Consider the following 26,529-nt stretch of genomic DNA (forward strand, 5'->3'; position numbering starts at 1 on the left):
ACATTAAATATATATGTACATACACATATCTATATATATATATATATAGATATAGATATAGATACATTATTTGTATGCTACCTTCAAGGATTAAATACAAAAACTGATACAGTAATCCAGTTAACTGATTACCTTGGCAACAGGCAATGACCTGGCCTCTAAAGGAGCTTTTTGTGACCACTGTTCTATGATCTTTTTTGTCTTTTTTCTCTTCCTTTTCTCTTCTTTTTTTTCACCCCCAGGGAGAATGTTTCAGAAAGTGTTCAAGTCCTTGAGAAGTAAATGAAAATATGAAATAACCAAAAAGTGTTATTTCAGTCGAATATTTTAATGCCTTAGGCATTCTGGGAACCTTCTGAAGAAGGCAAAAGACAGAAAGAGGAGAAATGAAGGGAGAGAGGGAGAAAGAAGAGGGGGCTAGGGAGGGTGAGGGAATATTACTGACTGATCATTTAAGTAATACACTACATGCGTTTCACTAGATAACTCTTAACTCACTGCATCATACTGCCACACAGAATATGAGTACATCTCAAAGAAATCAGAGAGAAAAAGCGTCACCACACTAAAAGACTTGTTTTCTTATCTACTAACTTAGCTACTGCATGAACATCTCTGGTCCACAGCATAACCTTCCATGGAGTACAAAAACTTCTGCTGTGCTCCTGACTTTCGGTTTCCATTTGCAATGTTCTAGCACACAATAACAAACCAGACTAACTCTACACCTCGTTCTGAAATAACACTTCTGATTACAAAAGATTAAATCCAAATAAAAGGACTAACATTTCAAAGGAAGTGGAAGAAATGCAAAATAACTAAAGCATTGGTTTCTTCAAAAGTGATAAGAGGAGAACCTTTTTAAATCCTGCGATAAACCAATTTGAATAGCTTCTATGACACATGGCTCCCAACAGCCAGTTTGAATAGGCAACCATAGTTACCTTCAGCAAAAGAAGTGTCATTCTGTCTCACTCCTGCTACCTGCTAAATTTTAAAAACAGGCATGCTGGGGCTCAGTTGGTTAAGCGGCTGACTTCGGCTCAGGTCATGATCTTGTGGTCCGTGAGTTTGAGCCCTGCGTGGGGCTCTGTGCTGACCGCTCAGAGCCTGGGGCCTGCTTCTGATTCTGTGTCTCCCTCTCTCTCTGACCCTCCCCTGTTCATGCTCTGTCTCAAAAATAAAATAAACGTTTAAAAAAAATTTTATAAAACAGGCATGCTAACTTTTTTCCTTGTTTATGGCTACTTGGTAACTTTTTTTTTTGAGTATTCACTTTCCAGTTCCTTCCATTTTAATCACAAGGCTAAGCAGTAAGCAGAGAATATAGGAAAGCATAAAAGGTTTAGTTTGAGAGAAACCTGGCTATCGACAAATACACATTTTGGTATGTCTGTCTGGATCTAAAAGACTTTTGAGAAGCCCCAACATTGATTCAGAAAAACCGTTCTCCAAAAGCGTGCTCAGGAGAAAGCTTTCACGAAAATAATTCGTTTAGAAAAAGAAATACATTTATTTAATATGAAACTATGCTTCTGAGTGAGATATCTTTAAAGAGAACTTTGTGTAAATACATGGAACGTTTTATTATTGTAAAGAAAAACATGCAAATGTTAATTTGGGAAGAAAGGTTTATACTTTATATGCCAATGTCACCCTTTTACTTATGAAAAACAGATTTGAAAGTGATGAGTCACAATTATCAGGAGAGTTGTCTATCTTGAAAGTATTCAAACTATGCCTCTTTCCCATTAGGTTATTCTTAGTTTCTTAGACTAGGACAAAGAACAAACTGTCCCAACCCACAGACTGTTCCAAATGGGGGCTAGATGCCTATGGAGTCTGACCTAGGCCTAGAAAGACTAACTACAGTCCACAGTGTCAAAGATCACTATGCTGACGTAGCAAAGAAGGGACGGGTTATAAACTTGTGGTAAAAATGAAAAAACAATGTTCATTTCTAGGAGAAAAATTTTCCTTAGGGAAATCAATAAACATATTTATAGAACTTTCTCATCTCAAAACTACGTCTTTAAGTGTCTTTGAAAAAAAGTAAAAGCATCTTTTAAAAGAATACACAAACATTCAAAAAACTTCAGCAGCATATTATGCTTATATACACTGACATGTTCTCGTACACACACACAGTTTTTGCAGCACAGTTCACCATTTCTCTGAAACGTCACTTTTCTGTTCGTCTTTTGGTAAGGTCGGGATATAGATAAGAAGGTGACGGATCAACTTTACTTTGGGAAAGAAAGTAATGTATAAAAGTAGGCTAATGCTTATGGCATTTAGCCAGGATTTCTAGAACTAAACAGTAACATACGTGTCCTCTTTTAAATTTTTAAAAAAAATTTATCAAGAATGACCACAACTGAATAGATGTGGCTCTGATTTACTGAAATAAGCAAAATGTAGGGTGAAAATTGGAGTGAAGGATCCAGTCATTTGACTTTGAATCTAATCATCGAATCTCAGCTTTAAAGTTAACAGTTCAATACTTGTATCTGGATGGCAGAGATGAGATTTGACAAATCTGGGAGTCATTCCTTCTCTAACAATATGGGCAGTACTGAAAGAAATGGAAATGGACTGATCATTTGCAGTAAAAGTATGTTTACATGGAGAGAAGAACCCAGAACTGAGACCTAGGAGAGGCCACAATGAAAGAACGACAGACATCCTTTATACATACGCACACACAGGTGCATGTGCACACACACAGATACTGTTTATATACTTTTATCATATTGAGGAAATATCTTCCCGGCTCTAGTGTTCCAGGAATTTTTACTTGTCAAATATAGGTAAGGCAAAGTAATTTTACAATACTTATACAAACATAATATGAAGATTAAATAATAAGAAAAATTACCTTAGAAGTACCTTCAATTCTTAAATTATCTATACTGCCGTTTAATGGCACTAATGAGGATAATCCAAGGTTTGCCATAGTGTCTTTTCTTTTAGTTTTTAAAATCTGGTTTTCACAGAAACATTCATGTGAAAAATCAAACTTAAATTTATGAAAATATGAAGTTGAAGTCTAAATCAAATGAAATCTCAATTGGAGGGCAAATTTGAAGCTGGAATTGGCAGGTTGACTCTCTCAAGCAAGTGTGAGTGTGTATGTGTCGCAAATATGAGGAAGAAGAGCCGGGACACCATGATTATGACACTGAGGATGACAGCAGCGAGCACTGGCTGACTGCTTACTGTGTGTCATATTGGTCACAGTCAAACAGAGTTTTTCAACCTCGGCATCCATGACATTTTGGACCAGATAATTCTGTTGTAGGGGGACTGATCTGTTCATTGTAGGATGTTGCTAAACATCTTTGGCTTCTACCTATTAGATGCCAGTAGCCTCTACCCCACTGTGATGAAAACATGTCTCCAGACAATGGGAACCAAATGTTCCCTCGTTGGGGGTGGGTATATAACCATCTCTGGGTGAGAATGACTGATCTAAATGCTTTAAATGCATTACCTCATTAAATCCTCACAATTATCCTATGAAGCAGACGCCATTATTCTCCCCCACTTTTCAGATACTCAAGTATAGAGAAGATTATTAAATTCTTGAAGGTCACATGGCCATAAGTGGTGGTTCACTGTACAAACTCGAGTATGTCTGGCACCAGAGTCTGCATTCAACCACCACAATATAGTGGAATATGCATAGACATGTATACAATAGAGAGTAGAGAGAACTTCATGCTTCTTAGAACTACCTGAAGGACAAGAAACTAGATGAAAAGTCTTTGCAATCTGTGAAGTACCATGCAAGTATAAAGGACCACTATTTATATTGGATAATGTTTAATACCAGTAGAACTAATAATAAACAATATTTTATTACTTAGCAGTGCTTTTAATTCACAGAAGAAACTGTATATTTTTGCCCCCCTGGCAAACTTACGGTCGACCGGAAGTTGTTTGTGTTTCTGGTTATCTCGCACAATACTACCACCACTGTCACTGGAGCTGCTGTTCTGACGGGTTACATTTGCTGGGACCTTTGGCACAGAAACAGGTGCTGGAGTAGAAGGAGGAAGGGGTACAGGAACAGGAGCAGGTGTTGGAGGAGGTGATGGAGCAGAGGGAGTATCCGTTGGTCTTGGACCATATTCCATCCTTTGTTTCTATAAAAAGACAAATAATTAATTAGAAATTGCAGAAATATAAAACCTAGGCTAGGAAAACAATTTATACTTCAACAGGACATTGTTGGCTATTTATTTGTAAACTTACCTGCAAATCCATAGCCAATTTGTGTGTGTGTATACACACACACACACATACACACACACACACCTCCAATCCTATATGGTAGAATGATCATTAAAAATCATCTTTTAAGTATTCTACATATTTTTTCAAATTCAAAATGTAAGTTAAAAAGTCAAAAAGATATACTACTAGGAAACAGTAGTATTAAGGATAGTAATAAACGTCAAAAAAATAAAATTTGAACTTGGAATCACACAACACCAGGGTAGGTCAAAAGATTTCTGATTATTCTACAAATTCCATCAATATTAACCTCTAATTGCATTGGAAGTTTAAATATCAGTAACATAAAGCAACATTTAATCCTCAGTTTAAAAGTATGCTAGATTAAATAATATTTAATTCTGCTGCTTCCCATGTAGTTTGTTAAGAAAAAGGGTAATATCTCAGTAGATAAAATATCTCAGGACTATGTTTTACAATAAATAATTTTAAAATGCTGTTAATTTTTTCAAGCCTTAACACTTTCTGCCATCATTTTAATGTTAGCTTATTAAAATCAGAAATTTTCCTTGTTAAACAGGAACGCTGTGGGGTAAGTGGTGGGAGGGTAATGGTGTGGTCTTTAAATGTTTATGACTGCAACTCAAAAACATATATTAAAAACAGTCCATGTGGGGATTTGTATTAAAAAAGGTGAATGTGTTAATATACACAATAACAGTGGTGCCTGGATGGCTCAGTCAGTTAAGGGTCCTACTTCAGCTCAGGTCATGATCTCACAGTTTGTGGGTTCAAGCCCCGCGTTGGGCTCTGTGCCGACAGCTCAGAGACTGGAGCCTGCTTCTGATTCTGTGTCTCCCTCTCTCTCTCTACCCCTCCCCTGCTCATACTCTGTCCCTCTCTCTCTTTCAAAAATAAATAAACATTAACAATTTTTAATAAAATAAAATAAAATACACAATAACTTTCAGTAAGTTTTAAATCATGATTGTTAGGCTATTAGAAAACTTTATTTATGTATATTCCCTATTAAACTACACAGGAGAATTAAAACTTTAAACAAAATAATCTTAACTAATAAATAACTGCAATATAACAAGTTCCAAATTCTCAAAAGGCAGTATTTGGGTGCTTTTTGTTTTTTGCGTTTTTTGGTAAGATCAAAGATACAGAACAATGACTTATCATTTAGGTAAAGTTTAGATACTGCAGTGGCATGATTTTAATTATGCTACTATTCAAGATTAGCAGAAAAAAATGCAAAAACGTAGGCCTTTTGGTAATCTGGTCCTTTGTTTAGAACAGTATGTACTTTTAATTCCTAAATTGGCCCAAATATAAGGTGGTATTGATTTTAAAAGAAGGCTCCCCAATTTCCACAGAGATGAAAAACATAAAAATACACAACACACACCGTTTTTAAATTAAATCATTACTCAAAAAAATTTTTAAAAAAAGCAAAAACAAAAAAACCACACTATCATCACAGTTGCCTTCACAGCAAATGAGTCACACCTGTGGAAACCGGTGTGGGAAGAAACCCGGTTCTTCTCTGCTGTTTCTCTAAAAGCTACCACTCACCAGCCAGTGGGGTGAAGAAGGTGGGAAGGGTATCAGGCAGAAATGAAAGCAGAACCGAAAGAAGGGTTTGCAATGCTGCCAGCTATTGGGATATACAGAGGGGGGAGAAAGAAGGCAAGAGGGAGGGAAGGAACAGAGGGCAAGATCCATAAGTGTGCCACGAAGTTAGATGGGACAGAAGTTAGATCAGAAAGAGAGGCTGCTGATGCCCCCGGCATTGGAGGCCTAAAAACGTTCCTGATATATTCAATAATAGAGTTCATAGTATTATTATTATTATTATCATCATTCCCCATAAAATAATATTCCTATATTTGGGCCAATAAGACATTTAAAAGCAACCAAAATACAGCAATATCACCAAAATGTTATACTTAGCACACACCAAAGTCATCTGATTAATGTAGATGCAGTGTTCCTTTGACAAGAATAGCCTTTGCATGTAATTTCATAAAGGGTCAGTGAATTCTCATGTTAGGATCTCAAAAGTGTCAGTTTAAATTGTTATTTTTAAAGCTTAAACAAGCAAACAAAAAATCCTATCAGCCCTGCATTCCATGATATGATTCATACTTTCTGCTTTCATAAAAACAAGAGCAGCTAGTGTTCTGCTATCCATCAAATAATACTGTGAAAAATGGGATATGCTGTGTGTTACTGTCACAGTCAAGTCTGAAGACAGGCTCACCAAAACTCGTGCCTCACCTCATTTCCGTCATTGCTGCATAATGCAACTTTATTAGTACCAGCTGACAGAATAATAGGCTTAAAATACATGTAGTTGATTAAACAGAAACCATATGAAAACTTGTCATGAATTTACTTGCATATTTCCCCCTTTTCCTGATCCTTTCTTCCTGCCTCGTGTCTCCAACCCATGGAATGAAAAGGGGGAGAAGTGTCTCCTCAGACCATCAGGACCTGCTCTGAAACAGCAACCAGGGCAGCGTTTCTGTGGAAGTCGATTCCTCACTCTTGGTGCGGAGGAAACAGAGCATCAGTACTGACTCTTGAAATCACTTCTCTGTGTCCCTCCCAACCTTCTTTACTCTCCTTTACCCACCACCCAGTTACTGCTCTTCCCTTCATTATTTCTGTCTCTTGGAGGCAGATCCAAATTGATGGCTCCTCAACTTCCAGGAAGTCTTGGAGAGTTGAACCACACCCTGCACCTTCTTCTCCTGAAGCTCTAAGTCCTGCCTCCAAAAACTCTTGACCAAACTCTTCCTGGTTTGCCCACAACTCTCCCAGTGTTAGCACTGGAAGTCCCAAGTCCCTAACAACCCTCACTTGCGAGCAAACCGGCATGACTGGTCACCTTGAGGTAGACCAACTTCTCTATAGTGACTGTCACCCTCCTATCTCCCACAAATATATTTAAAGTTCTGTTTAAAACAAAATCCGTCTTCTCTTTCTCTGCAAGGAGTCAGAATGACTAGAGCCCATGGCAAATTTACTTTCTTATTGATAATTAAGTCAGAATGAGTCACTTTAGCCACTAAAGTTCAAATTCTCCAGGATTAAGGACAGTTATTTAGAGATAAGCTCCTGATTCATGTAAGAGACTGCTTCAAGGGGAAGTTATGCAAGTAAGCCCAACCAAGCCATTGAAATTGAACTGTTCTTAAAATTTTAACCTACACATTTTTCCTCTAAATTTGGTCTCTTTGGAGCTCTGCAGTGGAAAAAAAAAAGGCACAGCTGGAACATTTGGAGGGTGTTAAGTCCAGAAATTGAATCCAAAAAATGATATTAAAAAGAAGTGCCATGAGGGAACAAATGTGGGTTACCTCTGACAGCTCGCCAAGTAATTGCTATTAGGAAAATGGAGCAAACCACATTAAATGAGAAATTAACACAGGAGATGGAACTAAAATAGTATCAGTTACAATTCACATCAAATATCAGAACACGTGAGCAAATTATTTTTTGACAGTAAAATTACCTGCCTACAAATCAACTTATATAATTAATTTCCATCATTCTTATCTAACAATGGAAAACTAATTATATAGAATCATGCTACAGTATAAACCGTATAGAGTATTTCAGTACCTATTTGTATATTATTGTGTTTTTAAAATATTAAGATAGGTTCATCTTATTCTTATAGTTTATAAAGAATACAATTAGAGTGCACTATATATAAGGTTAATTTCTCTTTAAAAGCTGACTTTACAAAAGGAAACACATATCATGGTGTGTTTTAGGGAGCTTTAGGTTTAAACTTGTAAGCAGTCTCAACAAAATTTTGTAATTCTGCACATGCATGTTGGGCAGTCATTACTATATATAAATAGTAACCATATATAAGTCACCTAGATCCATAAGATATATAGATACATATGAGAGAGAGACAGAGAAAGGGAGATGACTTTTCAAATTATTGCAAGAAATACTGGGGAAAACGTCAACACATAAGGCAGAATAAAAAGTAAACATCCTTTTCTAAAAACCATGCCTCTAATTAATAAATAGAATTTTCTGAGATTAATTTTGAAAACACATTTTAAAGAACTGGGTACTATCAGGAAGTAAGTCTACTGGAACGAATACGAAAACATCTTTAGTAAAATGGTCACTGTCCAGCAGTATCTGAATATCTGGACTGAGCTTGAAAAACAGAGCATTCATAACATGGGGTGAAATTAGTGGTGTTCGTGGTTTAAAAGTCACAGGAAATATTTCCTTTCCTATTTTAGGGCTGTTTAAACATGCATTGAGAAAAATACCACAAATTTGTATCTAGATGGGATTGTGGAGATTGTTGACCCCTTCCACTTCACAGCTGAGCAAACTGGGCACAGAAAAATAAAATGCTTTCTTGAAGTTCACACAGCTAGTTAGTGACAGATTGGGGCTTTTTGCGTACTATCACCATATCTCTTGCTAGGAAACAGAGAAGACAGGAAATTTTCTGTTTAATTCACAGGACTGTAACGACCAGGTATTCATAATTATTGGCACCTTGGTAGACTAAGAATATCTACAATAATAGTAAGTACATAGACTTAATAGTAAGTGGAAGACCCATTTAGTCAAGCCTTTGAGTACACCAGAGATAACAGGAGGGTGGGGTTAGTTTCTGCCCTCATACAGCATGAGAATCCATATGGGCAAAAAGGTAATTCTAGTAGATGAACAGTCCTAGTGCCAGAGGTCTGGGAATCAAATCAAAAGAGGTATCAGGAAACTTTATGTGGCAAGTAGATTATATGGGGAGAAAGCACCCTGGATGTCGATCTGTCGCCCAGCTAAAATACAACGAAGTACTGGAATGCTCTACAACAAAATTTTTATCAAAGGATATATCATTTTTCTTCATTTCTCCATAGTCTCTCATAAGCATCTACTTCCTTTTCCCTGTGGTTTCAGTTAATCTTTTCTTGATGTTCCATATCTTTTATAAATTCTGCATTACTTCCCTCCCTTTTATTGTCAAAACTTTGTGGAACCCATGGGGGAAACACAATAGGTGGGAATGGCTGTCTTTACAGAGCTGTTAAAAATCACTCCAAATGTGAGGATATTAAATAGCCTAGACTCTCAGGGACATTGGTGGCAACTCAACACCTATTTACTCCTGCTGCCAGGTACTAGCATCCCTGCTATCAGAAAAGAATCTCCAACCGAAAGTGTCTGAACAACAGCAAGTACTGCTCTTGTGCCTTTCACCGGGGAACTGCCATCATTCTTGACAGGAAACACAAGGGTATGAAACAATAAGAGTCACAACCGTGTGCACTGTTAAAACATTTGACGACTTGTAGACGCCACATGGAACAGTTTACATCTAATTCCCTAGTCCCACCGTTCACAAAATGTCTACTTTCTAAGTAAATTATGTAATTTGGATTACCTTCCTCAAGTATGAAAAAAAAAATGGAAGAACTGATGAAATCTAAGGAATTGATAGATAAGGCAAAAATTCCACTCTGAGGATGGTGATTATCAGATTAACTTTTATCGCAATACCATGCATGGTAAAGTTATTCTGAGAAAATGTCTCTTAAGCATTCATAGAGTGAAAACTGTACGTATGTACAAAATGAGAAAACAATCTTTTCTAAGCATGATTCCATTATTGATTGAGTGCATCAGACCATGGGCTCTGAATCCAGAGTCCTGGGTCCCAATCCCAGGTTCACACAGCTGTTAATTGTGCATAACTTACTTTTCCAAACCTTAGTTTCCTCATATATGAAATGTGCCTACTTCATAAGGTTGTTGTGGGAATTAAATGAATCAGTATTTGTGACATCCTTAAACAATGCCTGCACTCGGCATGAACACTGACTACTGGCCATTATCTACTCGGAGGGTAATACCATTGCTATCAGTGCATGTAAAGGAAACTTAAGCAATTAATCATTAAGTATCATTCAGCAGTCCAGTACAGGGATCTAAAATGTTTTTGCTAGAAGTAGTTTCTTGGGTGCCTGGGTGGCTCAGTCGGTTGAGTGTCTGGCTTCAGCTCAGGTCATGATCTTGTGGTTCGTGAGTTCAGGCCCTGTGTCGGGCTCTGTGCTGACAGCTCGGAGCCTGAAGCCTGCTTTGGATTCTGTGTCTCCTTCTCTCTCTGTCCCTCTCCTGCTTGCGCTCTGTCTCTCTCTCTCTCTCTCTCAAAAATAAACAAACATTAAAAAAAAAAGAAGTTTCTTTAAATTCCTTCAAAATTTTGATCTCAATGGATAGAAGATACCAGGGGGAAAAGAATGTCACCAATTTCTTTTTCTTTTTTAATTTTTTTAAATGTGTATTCATTTTTGAGAGAGAGAGAGGGAGAAAGAGAGACAGAGCACGAGTGGGGGAGGGGCAGAAAGAGAAGGAGACACAGAATCTGAAGCAGGCTACAGGCTCTGAGCTGTCAGCACAGAGCCCGATGTGGGGCTCGAACTCATGAACTTTGAGATCATGACCTGAGCCGAAGTCGGTCGCTTAACTGACTGAGCCACCCAGGCACCCTTACCATCCTTTTCTGAGGAGAGAGAGGGTCACTGGTAATGCTTCAAGAACAAAGGAGCAAAGCCGTGGCAGATGGCTTGGTGATCCGATGCCAGACAGCAGGCTTTTATGGAGGACCTGCTCAGTGCTAGGCTTTCTGTCTTCCTTTTCATCAAATGCAAGATCCTGGCACTCAATAAATATTTGGGAGGTGAATAAGGAGATGAATAAGACACAGAGTTGTTCTTGATTTGTTTGTAATCTGGTGGAGGTCTGTTAGGCTAGAGGGTTAGGATCACTGGAATTTACATAAATATGTGGTATCTTTATTGTCGTTTCAAAATAAGCCACACAGTTTTTCTTTAGGTATATTAGACCAAGGATGCTTTTGTCTTTTCCATCTTATTCTACCTAGTCACTGTGTGTGTGTGTGTGTGTGTGTGTGTGTGTGTGTGCGCGCGCGCGCGTTATAGATGCTTTGAGAAAAGGAATTCTTTTAGAGTAGGATTTATGCCAGATAGCAGATTGTCAAGACTGCTTATTAAAATTTTACAAGATTTTGGTGGTTTTGTTGGGCTAAGCCCAAAGTTTTCAGGAGCTGTTAAAAAATAAACTCTTTTTAATACCTTTTAAAAGCAGAGCTCTTAACCTAAACACACACACACACACACACACACAGCTTCTATAACGTTTCCACATATATCACTGTATTCAGAGCTGCATCCAGAAATTTTTAGAAGACAGTCAGATAGTGTTGAAAAGTTTAAAAGGAACCAGCCCAAACAGGCAATTCCCACACATTTCTATTTACATAAAGTAGCAAAACAAACTCCTGAAGCTTGTGAGCACTTAAAAAATTTCTTGGTTGTGCCAAAGTTGACAAAAATGTAAGACGAGGCTCTGTTCGAGAAAGGAGGAATAAAATTTATGTCCTCAAAAAGTACTCTCCCTACCTGTGATATGTATCAACAGTTTTGCTTTGGTTTTAAACAGAAGCAACCTTTAAACAGAAAAGTCAACTTATGGCTCAGGCCAAGAATCAAGGAAAAGACAAGACCGAACAATAAACAAAGGTAAGAGAGGTTAAATTCCTTAGGAAATTGCTGGTGGGGTAAAATACTTAGTTAGAATTGACATTATTTGCATGTTTCGGGTATTTTATTGGAGTTTGCTCATCCCTAGTAAGGATGCACACAAACAAAACTTTGGATAATTGTTTTTAACTCTTGACTTCTGTTCATATGCAGCATCTAGGGAGAGTCTCTGTGAACAGTGTCTCTGATAGCTTATTACAAGTTAACTGTTAAAAAGTTAACTTTTTAACATTAACATTGCATAAACTCAAAGGGTATATACTCCATCACTGTTCTAGGCATATATTTCACTCTTTAACACTGTTTAAGGCATTTGGTCCAACTGTCTACAGGAAAGAAGGTAAGGAATTGGCACTTATAAACCAGGCGGAAACCTATGTTATGTCAGGTAACCATATCTCAAATCAGAAAGGAACTCAGGAAAGAAAAAGGTATTCAAACTAAGTTAGAAAAGTCACTTCAAAAATCCACAGGAAATGGAGTAGTAGACCATACCTTGAATAACTCAAACTCCTTCTTTGGCATCAAAAGCTAATGACAAATGATGAACATAAAATAAGTACATAGTACGTATGCACATCAGGCTAGCCAAAACAAGCACGGCAAACAGAATTTCCACCACATCACCTTAAGTTATCAAGATACATACATTGTACAATAATTCTTTACTTTATAAGTTTGCATGGGGCGCCTGGGTGGCTCAGTCAGTTGAGCGTCCGACTCCCGATTTCAGCTCAGGTCATGATCCTAGGGTTGTGGGATCGAGCCCCATGGTGGGCTCCACACTGAACATGGAGCCTGCTTAAGATTCTTTATCCCCCTCTGCCCTCTGCCCTCTCTAAAATTAAAAACAAAAAAAAGTTTGCTTGACTCTTGGATTCTAGTAAGGCCAAAAGTCACTCTGGATGACCACAGGACCTATACTCAGTGTGAACACTATGAGGGGCCACAAGTAATGAATGGTCATGCAGTAGAGGTATGATCACCATCCTACATGTGGACAAGCTGTATCTTACTAAGCCTAGACCTGGCATGAACATCAACTCTGTCACTGGACAGCATATGTAGCTTCTCAAGTTTATGACATTATTTTGGGGTCAGATGTGATTTTTTGCTGAAGATTCTGAAAATTAAAATAATTCTTCCTGGGGGCATGATATAGAAACCACCACAGGTTCATATGCTACATATGAGACGATCCATCCATTCCGCCTCTGCTAGCAGACTGGACTCTAGAGGTTCTGTCACAGGTCAAAAATCCCAAGTTAAATAGTAAGTGGATTCAGATGTTCGGGTGAATGAGCTACCAGAGTTAATAAAGTCCTGAAAATGTGTCATGTGACTCAAAGATTATTTAATGATCAACAAGAGAGAGCCTGATCAATCTACCCTATGTCATTAAGTATATTTTAATCTTAAAATCAAGAGAGGACCAATATTATAGTCCAAATGAATACCCATGTGTTGGTGTAGGGGGGGGGGGAGAGTGCAAGTTCAAGGTCAGTGACAGAACGTTTAAGAGAATAAAGGCGAAAGATGGTGAAGATGAGCCACCCTCCAGCCACTGTCCCAGTGCCACCGTCTATGAAGAAACCACTGGATAGGAAGGCTATGGGCAAGAGTGAAGAGGCAGAAATACTGCTTCTCTGAACATCAGAAGGACTATAGGATGTGTATGAAAAAAGAGAAGGTCACTTACTGGTAAACATTTTAAGCAATTTTCTGAAGAAATAAATCAGAAAAAACGTATATATAATTGTTTCCTATATCTTTCGCCATTGCCCCCCTCCCCCACTAACCCTAGGAAAAAAAACTATACAAATTGTACAACAAATTAAGTCTCAAAATGATTAATACACAAAAGGTATTTAAGTCCCATTTTAGAGTAATCAATTTGAAAGTTTATAAAAGTTAAATTTTGCTAAAAAGTCATAATAAATACCTGTATGATATGCGTGTATGGTGGATCAGCACGCCCTAATCCAGATTCTGGAGGTCTCACGATATCCAAAATGTTATTTGGCACAAATCCAGAGTCTCCACTTGCATTTCGAACCTTCCACCATTGTTTTCTATCATCAAGGATCTGTCATCATGAAAAAAAATAAAGGCATCATTCCATACCAAAACCAATCTATGAAAGAAGTTCGATTTTTATTCCTTAGATCAGGAAACTCTTTTCACTTCTAATAAGCTGACTTACTATCAACACACTGTGGGTTGAATGATTCTCAGGAGTTACACTGATAATCATAATTACTAGTATAAAACATGTATGGAACCACTACTGTGAATGTACCCAAGGTCCTCATCACCTGCCAAGAAGGTTTAACTGTTTATGCTATCTGAAGCACGGAAAGATGACTAAGATGACATGTTTGGAGAGGTCTTTTGTCTACACCCTTCAAACAGGAAGGAAAAGAATGGAAACCATTGTTCTTATAAAAACTATCATGACTGCCCCACATTACATATTAAAGAAGATGAACTCCGAGTTATGATCTAAGAAATGGATTCGAGAGTCACGGTAGATTATTCCCAGAATCAACAGCTTACTCACTGATGGGTACATTTGTGCAAGGGGACTATGACAGGAAGAAGGAAACGTTTTCTCTCGTTAAAATATTATGATGTATCTACATAACTAGCCTTGATTCCAAAATGGATAAACCCCAGAAGAAAAGAGGACCAAGTAAGCCAAGAAATTCAACCTCTGTCCTCCCCACCAACCTCCGTTTTTCACCCCCTCCCCCAGAAAAACCCAACAAAAAATAAGATAAAGCAAGCTCCCCCTCCTAAATAGATATAGGTATCTATAACATGCTTTTATCCTGGATAAAATAAAATGACATTGACCTTGGCATTTTTTAAGAAGGTTTAGATATATACCAAATACAACATGCAGTATATTGTATACAATATACAAAATAAATCCACTTTATTAAGAGTATAAAAAAGGTAAAATTCTATTACCTCTAAAATATCATCTTTTAGAACTGAGAGCTCACTGTTGTTCCTTGCCACAAAGTCATACTTGGATTTGGCATACTTCTTGGGTTGTGCTTTCAGTAGATCATAATTTCTATAAAAAGAAAGAGAAATGATCATTTAGTGAGCTCTTCCTAAAGGCTGAAACAGAAGTAAGACATTAAAGCAAATCAATGCCAATTCCTACCAGAAAACATTCTGACAAATTATTACAATAATAGTTTAGTTTATTATATTTCATAAAATATGAGAACTGAACAAAACTTTGGAGTTATTACTATTAAAATGAGCAACTATGGCTAGTACAAAACTAAATAATGCAAAAATCATAAGGTTAGTGGATACTAAGCCAAATACAGAATACAAATCTATGAATTCTTTGTCCATTAAATATACCGGGACATTACTTTGTTAATTATCAACTCTACCATGAAAGAACTGGGATAAAGATCAATGGTAGCATTTTTTATAAAATTAAAAGAGGCTGAAGATAATTTCCATAGTAGAAATTTAAATTATATGTTGATTTCACTAACTCAAGCAATGTCTTTAATTCATATTTAAAAATTATGACTGTCAAGTTTTAGAAAAGCTTTGTCCAGTTCCTAAATTGTAAGGGTAGGTATGAATTAAGAGTAAGACTAATAACACCTCCTAATTAGTTAATCCATTCATTCATTATAAACTTATTTTAATAGTAAGAACAGGTCCAAGAGTCCTATGCTTTTTTAAAAAGAAAACTTTCTTGGGGCACCTGGGTGGCTCAGTCAGTTAAGCACCGAACTCGATTTCAGCTCAGGTCATGATCTCACAGTTCGGTGAGTGAATTGGAGCCCTGCATCAGGCTCTGAGCTGGGAGGGCAGAGCCTGCTTAGAATTCTCTCTCCTTCTCTCTCTGTCCCTCCCTCACGGTCTCTCTCTCAAAATAACAAAAAAACAAAAAAACCCACAAAACTTTCTTAAAAAACCAAATATTTCCTTTAATCATTAAATTACCACTAATAAATTTAACATAACTAAAATATACCTCTATATGTAATACAAAAATTGATATATCAATAATGCACTACTATTTTCTTCATTTCAATAATAAAACACTTTAACTATTGTTTCTTAATTTAACTCCCTCATTTTCTCCTCCATTTATGTTTCCACATTTCCTTACTCATTTCTACAAGGGAAAAAGCAGAAAGGAACTAAAGACGTTTGTTCATCTTTCCCCTGTCAAGTGGCCCACCAGGGTCCTCTGGAATAATGAGTCGCAGCAGGGCCAGCACGACAATTGTGACACAACGTATTCTGCCATCAGAGGTAATTGGCAACCTCTTAGTAACTCCAGAAGAGGAAAGGGACAATGAGAAAAGATGACCCAAAAGCTATGCTACCTACTGGCTATTTTTGATATAGTTTTAAAAAATAAGAAAAGTGAGAAAAGTGACATTATAGCCAAATAATTATTATATATTAATAATAATTTAACAGCTGTTCTGTGGGCTTCCTACCCCTTTTCCCTACTTTATATGTTTACATTCTATTTAGATTTCATTTGGGGGGATAAAAAAATTCAGCCACTCCAAAAGTCAGAAAAACAATAATTTCAGTTCTCTATCTTTCTCTCTTCCCTTGTGTTCCCCTCCCATGTTCTGGAAAATAATCACCATTAATAATAGAGAGTTGAGTATACTATAACAGGGCAGAATAACTCTCCGCCACTGTGTTTCGGAACCAGCGAGTTAAAAAGAAAAGTTTGCCACAGCTCTCCTTGAAGTCTTTGCTATTTTGAGTGTCTCAGAGATGACTACCCAGCATGCACTCAAAAAGTGCTTTAGAGAGTACAAATCTTTACGGTTTACAGTTTCTTGCCCTCTATAGATAAAACTTAGCTACGATATTGACCATATAATCAATCTGAAAATCATACTGTATAATTTTTCAGATATACTGAAGTTTCTTAAGAGATCTATAATATATAAAAACGTATGTTCTCTGTTCGTGGTTTGGAATAATCGATATGCACTTGATATAGAGCAGATGTGGAGTCGGCAATGATCGGAGACATCTCTGAAGCATGAACTGCTTTGGGATAGAAGTAAACTGTAATCCCTCAAAGGAGAGGGCTCTAAATTCAACAGGTGGTTTACCTAATGGCACAGTAAGTTTCACTGAAGAGTGAATATACTTCACATGGTATTTACTGCATTCCAGGCATAGGCATGTAATAGAGTTTAAGGGTAATAAAAAATAATTATAAAAGCAAATTCCAAACCTCTGTGTATTTTATATCAGACCAGAACTTTCAGATTATCTTTTGCAATAATGATGATACATTTTCTTAGCAACCTGAAACATCAACGATCCAGGTGCCTATGTCAACGATCCAGCACCTATTACAATAGCCTGAGTGAGAGATGGGATCCACAAGACAACTCAGATATACAATCTACCCACCACTCAATGTATTTTTTTATTGAATTTTTAAAAATGTTTATTTATTTTTAAGAGAGAGAAAGTGCGACTGGGGGAGAGGCAGAGAGAGAGGGAAACACAGAATATGAAGGAGGTTCTGAGCTGTCAGCACAGAGCCTGACTTGGGGCTTGAACTCACTAACTGTGAAATCATGACCTGAGCTTAAGTCAGATGCTTAACCCAACTGGGCCACCCAGGTGCCCCCACCACTCAATGTATTTTTTTAAAAATTCTTTCCCCGGGTAAATTTTGACAACCCTAAACTCTATATATAATTGAGTATCCCTTCATGGAATTGCCTTCAATAAATTCCATTTAAATTTTTTATTTCTCAAAGGTTACTAAAAGAAACTTTGTGATATTTACCACAACATTCTCTAAATGAGGAAAAAAATCTTTAAAAGTAATGTCCCTTACATCATCCCTCACATTCTATACAAAATTTCATGAGACAAATATTTTTGAGGATGGGATAAAAAAAACATTATTTATCCTAATAAACCGATATATACTTCTTCCTTTTCCTAATGACAGCAAATGATTGTTTCTCTTTCTGCTGACAGCTAGGAACCTCAAGACAAATCTGAAATTCAATCACAGTATCAATCTATACTTCCAAAATTTTAATTCTTACCCCCACTCTTGATTACTTAATTTTGTAGTTTTTGCTTCATTATTTTAATATTAGCATTACTTAAACTGCATGTAATTTAAGTGAGTTGACTGAATCCATTTTGGAAGCAGATGAGGTACAGAGATATAACTAAGTCACTAAGTCAAAGTACACTCTCCTGACCCTTTAAAATGATCAAGATAAACTTTTAAAACACTTTGTGGTAAGCTGTCCAAAACAAATGGCAGAGTTTTTTCCATCAGTAACACTATACCTAATAGGCTTAGAGGTGAAGAGCAAAGACATAGGTAGTGACTCTGAAATGTTGGATACACTATCATGTGCCTATTCAATCATTCAATACATCAAATAAATCTACACTTACTGAGTGGCCACAATGTGCTAGATGTGGTCCCACGGTTGACAATGATCAAAGTTAGTTATCAATATATATTATAAATCTGAACACACATGAGAAATGTACTCAAGTGGTTTTGTAGCTTTGTTACTTTGCTATGAAAAATCACTGGTTTACTGGAGAGATAGAACAAAAAGGGAAGAATTACCAATTTAAAATAATTTCTGGTACGTGGATATGTTTTAAAAAAAGGAAAAAAATACTGGGATGAGTAATAAGTTACTCAAGAATTTCAATGAAATAACTTTTAAGCTTCAAAAATAAGTTTCATGCATTATCTCCTAAAAATTGAATCTATAATTAAAACTTATTTCGGGTGCCTCGGTGGCTCAGTTGGTTAGTCGCTGACTTCCACTCAGGTCATGATCTCATAGTTCGTGAGTTCGAGCCCCACATCGGGCTCTCTGCTGACAGCTCAAAACCTGGAGCCTGTTTTAGATCCTGTGTTTCCCTCTCTTTCTGCCCCTCCTCCGCTTGCACTCTGTCTCTCTCTCAAAAATAAAATAAACGTCAAAAAATTAAAAAAAATATTTCATATGTTGGCATCTTTAAAATGTATTATTCATTGCTGACTTTATATTCTATATGTTATTGGTGTCCTTAGAGTAATACTTGGAAAATTTCTACACCAGTTACTTAAGTATTACCTCTGTTGTCGTTCCTAGCAAAACCAAAAAAATTTAAATTCTACCTTCTTTATATTCTATTAAGAAAAGAGTATACTAAGGGGCTCCTGGGTGGCTCAGTAGGTTAAACGTCTGACTCTTGGTTTCAGCTCAGGTCATGATCTCATGTCTTGTGAGTTTGATCCCTGCATTAGAATCAAGAGCCTACTTGGGATGCTCTTTCTCCCTCTATCTCTGCTCATGTTCTATCTCTCTCTCAAAATGAATAAAATAAACATTAAACAATTTTTTTTTAAAGAAAAGAAGTAAAGGGAATGCAACCCTCGTGGTAAGAGAAGCTTTGTGATAGGAAGGTACCAGCGCAAGCTTTCAGTCCCATTCATCTGAATGGCCATCCTTCCATTTCCTTTTTCACCTCCTTTTCTTTCTGTTTTGCATATGGGTTGGCCACAATCCTCATTTGTCACCCTCATTTGCAGAGGCTGGAAAACAAGACTGAAGAAGTGAACCTTCTCCAGTGCCATTACTTCTCCCCCATCTCAGTTCTCCACATTTACCCACGCTGAATTTTTTTTCAAGAGTGAAACTAAGGGGAAATAAATGAAAGCTAAAACTGAAAAGTAAAAATAAAATACAGTAAGATGAAATGGTAAGAATGGCAAATAAGACACTGACTTCTTCTAAATATTTAGTTTATATTTAGAAATAGTTCTATCTAAGGGAAGGTTTGTTTTTGTTGGAAGGAGAGAAAGATGGAAATTGTTTCCTTTTAAAGAAAGATCCTTAGAGACCATCTGGTATAAACTAGTGGAGAGTTTCAAAAACAATTCTTCTTTCTTCTTAATTCACAGATTTTGTCAGAGCACCTTTTTAAAAAGGGAAAGTCATCCAAAGGCATTTTCTCTAAATTAGAGTTATAGGCTGGAGGTTTTCCAGTTAGAATTATAGACTAGAGGCTTTCTTTATCAAAGCCAGCTCTATAAAGGAACAACTGAAATTTTATCAAACAATTAACAGATGGAAAGTTTAAAGAAGTAGTGAACAAAGCAGACACTGGGACCTCTACTTGCACTAAATCAGAGACAGTCATCCGCAGCTCTCCAAGTGGCGCCCATGAAATCTTACCTATCTACGTGGAGATTAGGAGTTGGCTTAAAAGCCACAGCAGCTTCCCCTTGGTCCAGATGGGGCACTCTTGTGTACATGTTATTGAATGCATACCCATCAGGTGGAGGATACTCTGATACACTGGACTGCTGAAAGAGAAACAGAGATTAAAGAATTGCTAAGACTATTTGAATGACCACTGACGTCAGTGAACAAAACCCTCCACTATAATATGATCAGTTTCATTTTCAAGTGATTGACCATTACTAACAAATTATGAAATGGGGTTGGTACATTTTTTTTATCAAATACCTATTTATAACAGGAAAAGTCATTAGTACAAAAGCTGTATGTTAACTCTGAAAATAGCCGGGTATGCAAGTAATACATTCTTTCCTTAGGAATTCCATTGAAGGTGATTTTGGTATTAGATAGATGTTAACAATTTATATAAAATGAAATTGGTTTAAAAACAAGAATAAAACTCTTCCCCCTTGCTCTCTAAGTTTAAGGAACAGACCTTTACTAGTCAAACAAAGTAAATGTCACATGAAAATCATCTAAACTCTGTGTATTAAAATTATACCACCCTCTCATTTTTTTAAATGTACACAGTCCCTATTTTTTTTAAATGGCAGCACTATTACCAGATTTACTACTGAGGAAAATACAGAAAGGCAGAAACATACAGATCTTGAGAGTCAGTAGTCCAGGGTAAGATAATGATGGGAGTAATTTCTTTTTATGTTTAACACAATTCTGACATGAGCCTACTAGGTGCTACCAGGAGGGGGAGCTGAGGTCTGTGGGTCCCAAGGAGCACCATAGTTTTAAAGCTATGAGGAAAAAACAAAGAAAACAAAGACCAAAAAAAAAAAAAAAAGTACGTAAAGATTTTTAACTGTTTCTTTATGTGAAATGAGTATGGGACACGTACAATAGACCCTGAAGCAATGGAAGTCCTTGGCTATTGAAAGTGTTTGTGAACTCACTGGGGCAGAATATTTGAAACTGGAAATGTCTTAGAAAAGTGTTAGATACATGTTTACTACAGTTCATTCTAATGACAGAGTTAGTTGGAGTATGGATAAACACAGTGTGGGTAGGGTTTCTTCAGTGGACAAGTGTAGATGTCAAAAAAACTCACACTATATTACTCCTCTGGAAGATATTTCACTGGAATACACTGCACTTAACACACAAAGAAAAAATTCTCACCATTTAAATACCTTAGCTTAAATCATCATCAAGACGAAAAGGCAACTTACAAACTCAGAGAAAACATTTGCAAATCATGTATCTGATAAAGACTTAAAATCCAAAATATATAAAGAACTCATAGCTCAAGAGCAAAAACAAAAACAAAAAAACCCAACCAACCAACCAAACACAAACAAACAAAAACCCAGTCCAAATAAAAAATGGGTAGAGCAACTGAACAGACATCCTTCCAGACATCCTTTGGCATACAAATGGCCAAAAGGTACATGAAAAGGTGCTCAACATCTCTAATCATCCAGGAAATGTAAATCAAAATCATAATGACATGTCACCTCACACCTGTTACGGTGAGTATCATCAAAAAGACGAGATAACAAGTACTGGTGAGGATGTGGAAAAAAAAGGAAATCCCTGTACACTATTGGTGGGAATGTAAATTGGGGCAGCTGCTATGAAAAACAGTATGGAGGTTCCTCAAAAAATGAGAAATGTTCAGTAGTTTCACTACTGGGTATAATACTAAAGGAAATGAAATTAGGAACTTGAAGAGATATCTGCATCCCCATGTTCACTGCAGCATTGTTCACAACAGGGAAGCAACCTAAATGCCCATTAACAGATGAATGGATAATGTGGTATAAATATACAATGGAGTATTATTCAGCCATGAGAATAATGCTGTGTGTAACAACATGGATGGACTTTGAAAGCATTCTGCTAAATGAAATAAGCCAAACAGAAAAAGACAAATACGACACGATAGCACTTATATGTGAAATTTACACAAAGAAAAACCAAAGTCAAATTCATGGAAACAGAGTAGAAAAGTGGGTACCAAGGGCTGGGGGAAATAGGAAGAATTTGGTAAAAGGGCAGAAACTTACAGCTATAAGTGAGTGAAGTCTGAAGATATAATGTAATGGTGAATATAGCTGAGAACACTATAGTGTATAATTGAAATTTTCTAAGAGAGTAGAACTTAAATGTTCCCCCAAAAGAAAAAAAAAGATAAATATGTGAGGTGATAGATGTGTCAATGTGTTAATTAACTAGACAGGGGGGTCCTTTCACAATGTGTATCAAATCACCAGATGAACACCTTAAATATCTTAGGATTTCCAATTATATACCTCAATAAAGCTGAAATTAAAAATAAAATAAATAGCTTAATTAAGTTGGTTTCTCATTTCCCTGGTTGAGAGCAGAGGCATCAGATGGTTAGGCAGCTTTTTATTAAAGGTTGTTATAAAAGGCGGAGTGCAAGAACCTGGTAGAATCACCCTCACCTTTGGCTAACTTTGAACAGAACAGAGTGAGGTCAGCCAGCATGAGATCACTGGGTCCTAAGAGTGACTGGGAATATTGGGAGGGAGGAGAGAATGATGACAAATGACTAACTGTGATGACTACATACACAGCCTTGTCTAGGGCTGTTGCTGGTTCAGAGGAAGTAAAGAAGTTGAGTATTGCTACCCACATTTGACACCCCACGTCACCTATGCCTTTCGATTCTAAACAAAACCACCAGATCTTGAATCATCCAAGTCTTGTCCTGAGTGCATTTATTTTAGTAGCAATAAAGTATAATAAAGTTTCTCTTCTAGGGATGATTGCATTTTTTATGTATTTTAAATCACCATTACTCGGCCTCTTTTCCAACAAATTCTTAAGGCATCAATTCCCCTAGAACAGCTAGCAGGCGCTTTTCACTTCATTTTTTTAAAACCTCGGAATAAGTACTTAAGCCATAAAATGGCAAATAGTTTACAACAGGAAAATGATAACTCATTATAAGGAAAGATTCTCAATAATTCTTCCTTTAAAATTACTTATTCAGTGAGAGTAGACAACTTTTACACTGGGAGCCCAGAACACATTACTCTCCCTTTAAATACACAAATTGAAAAAGAACTCACAGAAGTGAATTTCTGAGGCATGTATTATTAAGTGGATGTATTTTCTTATTTAAGATATAAAGACTGTAAGCTAGAAATTCCTGTGATTTGAAAAGAGTCAGCTGTAACTATAGCAGCAACATGTGTATCATAATTTCCTATTTGATTACATCTTTTTTTCCCTCTAGAAAAGTCACCCTCTATGAGGAAAGAAAATCCACAGTGATGAGGTCTGAACTATAAAATCCTCATCACCATCCATCAGGATGAGGTCTGGAGAGGGATGTGTGCCTGCCGACCAAGGCAAAGGGCTGTGAAGTCATCTTCTTAATCCCTCATTTAGGAGGACAGGCAGTTATAGACTCTACCCTTATTGTGCCAGAGGAGAAAACAATTACATTAGGAAAAAACATATCTTCAAAGCAGTACATGTGCTTTTTTAAAGTTTTGGAATTTAATTAATCTTCTATAATATTATGGTTATTGTTCAAGGGAATGATTTTTTAAAAATTTAATTTATATAAGTGTTTTTCCTTAAACGTGAAGATTTACTCTAGTTTGCTAATCATTCCTTCCTATCATGTTTGCTATGAATACCCACAGCAGTCTGAGAAAATTTATCTACGGAATTAAATAAAGGAAACAAACAGGACCTCAAGGGGGATCTAGTCATCATTTACTGTTTCTTCTCCAAATAGACCTCATTCACCTAATTCCTCAGGTTCTGATCATCCTGTTTGGTTTGCTTCAGCTTTAAGCAATGTTTAATTTTCTGACGGAACAAGAAGAATCACAGAAAAGTCATTTTTAAGAGACGTGAAGGGATAACATAGCCAATTTCAATCCCCCCACTGGCTCCCAAAATAGGTTATTACTCCAAAGCTTACTAAATACTTGAAAGATACAGTAAATTTTGTGATTCTTCTCAAGGTATGATACTGTTAGAAATGCTCATTTGAGCCTGGGGAATGAATCCAGGAGAAGCTCTGGCCTTCTAGCCAGGCTGAGAGGGCTCCAGGGTTTAGAACTAAATGAAAGGAAGGAAGGAAGGGAAGGAAGGAAGACAGGGAGGGAGGGGGAAGAGGGACAGGAGGGAGGAAAGAGGGGAGGAAGGGACAGAGGAGGAAACAAATGGGACATTTGGGAAAAAGCTGCTTGGGACAGGTTAGGAGACCTAGGTCCAGGGAGCTGTCTTTTTTAAATTTTTATTTAATGTTTACTCATTTTGAGACAGAGACAGAGAGACAGAGTATGAGCAGGGGAGGGGCATAAAGAGAGGGAGACACGGAATCTGAAGCAGGCTCCAGGCTCTGAGCTGTCGGCACAAAGCCCAACGCGGGGCTCGAACTCACTGACAGATCATGACCTGAGCTGAAGTCAGACGCTTAATCGCTTAACAAACTGAGACACCCAGGCGCCCCAGGGAGCTGTCTTAAGGGTATGATAATGGATGAGAAAAATAGAACAAGCCAACAGGCAACAGGGTGATTCCCTGACAAGGAGAGAAACTAGGCACTCAAAAATTGAGACTGGCTCACCAGGGCACTGGCAGGGTGATGGCTGGCAGGCTGTGGAAGAATGATATGGGGGGTGGGGGGGGCGGGGCGGCTTGGGCTTCACAGGGAAACAGAGCAACTGTCACAACAACGATAAAAAGCTGAGAGGTAACTAAGGGCAGCAGGACATTTAAGTCATTAGTTCTAGAACTATCTTCAGATCAATAAAACTAGAACTCACTATCAGAATTAGAAGAGAATGCACAGATTACTGCACTTTCTACAAAAAGTGATGTTAAAAACTTTACCTCTGTGGATAATCTTTTTGTCTCTTGTTTGCGCTGATGTTCTGCTACATTTGCCACAGACTCGGCCAGCTGATAAAGATCTTGTTCCATCGGTGCTCCCATGAAGTTCAGCATTGGGGGCTCCCAACCGTTGCGGAACCGTGGTACATATGGTGGAATAAATTGTTCTTTTGGCCACTCTGCTCTGTAGAGGGACATTAAGGCATAAAATTAAGAAATGTATCCATGTTCAAAATTACTTTCAACAAGGTTAGCCACAAAAAAACAAAAACAGGGGCTCCTGGATGGCTCAGTCGAGCTGGACTTCAGCTGGGGTCATGTCTCTCGGTCTGTGAGTTCGAGCCCCGCATCGGGCTCTGTGCGGAAAGCCCAGAGTCTGGAGCCTGCTTCGGATTCTGTGTCTCCCTCTCTCTCTGCCCCTCCCCAGCCTCTGCTCTGTCTGTCTGTCTCTCTCTCTCAAAAGTAAACATTTTTTCTCTCAAAAACCAACAAAAACAAAGCATACGTAATCTGCCCTCTCTCCACACATAAAGGGAAAAGGAACATGCTTATGCCAGATTGTAATGCCAACAAAATGAAGATTGAATTTTGCTTCACGATCTGTTTTTTTACATAGCCTCCATTCTCCATTCATTCATCTTCGTAACATGGATATAGGTTTTGAAAAACTGGAAAGGGAGTGTGAGGCTAGAAGTGCTGAAAGTATTTAGAACATGAACTTCTCTTGCATCTAAAGTAGTTTCAGATTCTCATCTTTCCCTTCCCTTCCCTCTCATCATCATAACCAACCCTCCTGGTGTCAGACATATCTTTCTAAAAAGAAATAACAGAGAATGTTCTGAATGTTTATGCTTTATAAAGGAATAAGTCCTCTAAATGAAACATTACCAATTTTATAAATTAAATTTATCAGCTAGTCTTTAATCAGTGAAATCAAGTTAGGACTAATCTGGAACCGTAATCATTACCCATTCATTATTTAATGACTCTGAGTGAGACTTATTTCTACGAGCTCCTAATCACTCATGAACCACAAAAACACCTGGGACAGAAATTATAGGTTCATTTCTGCTCCACTGTGTTGTTTTATCTCTCACAAGTGAAAGATTAATTCTTCAGGTTATATTTCTACTATGATAAAATGAGCCACTTTATTCAGATTTTTAAGTACCTTCATAATTTTTGTTATCTTTATGAGTTTTTAAATCAGTATATTCTTTTCCTAATACTCTTAACAATTAGGATTTGAAATGACCATCTCTCATGTCAAGAGCTAACAGTGTATTTTCTTTTGATGTAGTTTTTCCAATGGTCATTCATTTTCTCATTGTGAGGTAGGACCCAAAACCAAGAAATTTAAAAATATAGGTTACTTTTGTACTATGAGATCTGATTAATTTAGTAAGTTTCATGTGAAAATATTAAAAGATCCCACTTAGACTTATCAAAAGATCATAACCTACAAATATCTAATGGATTTAAGAAATCTGTTTAACCAAGTTTTTACATAGTATGATATACAAATAGCATGA

General features: G+C 37.1%; 1 protein-coding gene across 5 annotated transcripts in view; it reads right to left on the bottom strand.

Moving 5' to 3' along the window:
• EPS8 (epidermal growth factor receptor pathway substrate 8) overlaps window positions 1-26,529 on the bottom strand; it is a 192,956-nt gene that overhangs the window by 7,653 nt on the left and 158,774 nt on the right. For 3 of the 5 annotated variants that reach the window (XM_043561935.1, XM_043561936.1, XM_043561937.1), the window contains 5 exons: window positions 24,998-25,181; window positions 20,096-20,226; window positions 14,832-14,940; window positions 13,801-13,944; window positions 3,926-4,148 (listed from right to left, as the gene is read on the bottom strand). In XM_043561935.1, the coding sequence (XP_043417870.1) occupies window positions 3,926-4,148; window positions 13,801-13,944; window positions 14,832-14,940; window positions 20,096-20,226; window positions 24,998-25,181 (791 nt within the window). The remainder of the gene's footprint in view (window positions 1-3,925; window positions 4,149-13,800; window positions 13,945-14,831; window positions 14,941-20,095; window positions 20,227-24,997; window positions 25,182-26,529) is intronic. The other 2 variants (XM_043561938.1, XM_043561939.1) reach the window with 1 other exon arrangement.

This window comes from Prionailurus bengalensis, chromosome B4 (assembly GCF_016509475.1).
Source record: "Prionailurus bengalensis isolate Pbe53 chromosome B4, Fcat_Pben_1.1_paternal_pri, whole genome shotgun sequence".
NCBI lineage: Eukaryota > Metazoa > Chordata > Mammalia > Carnivora > Felidae > Prionailurus > Prionailurus bengalensis.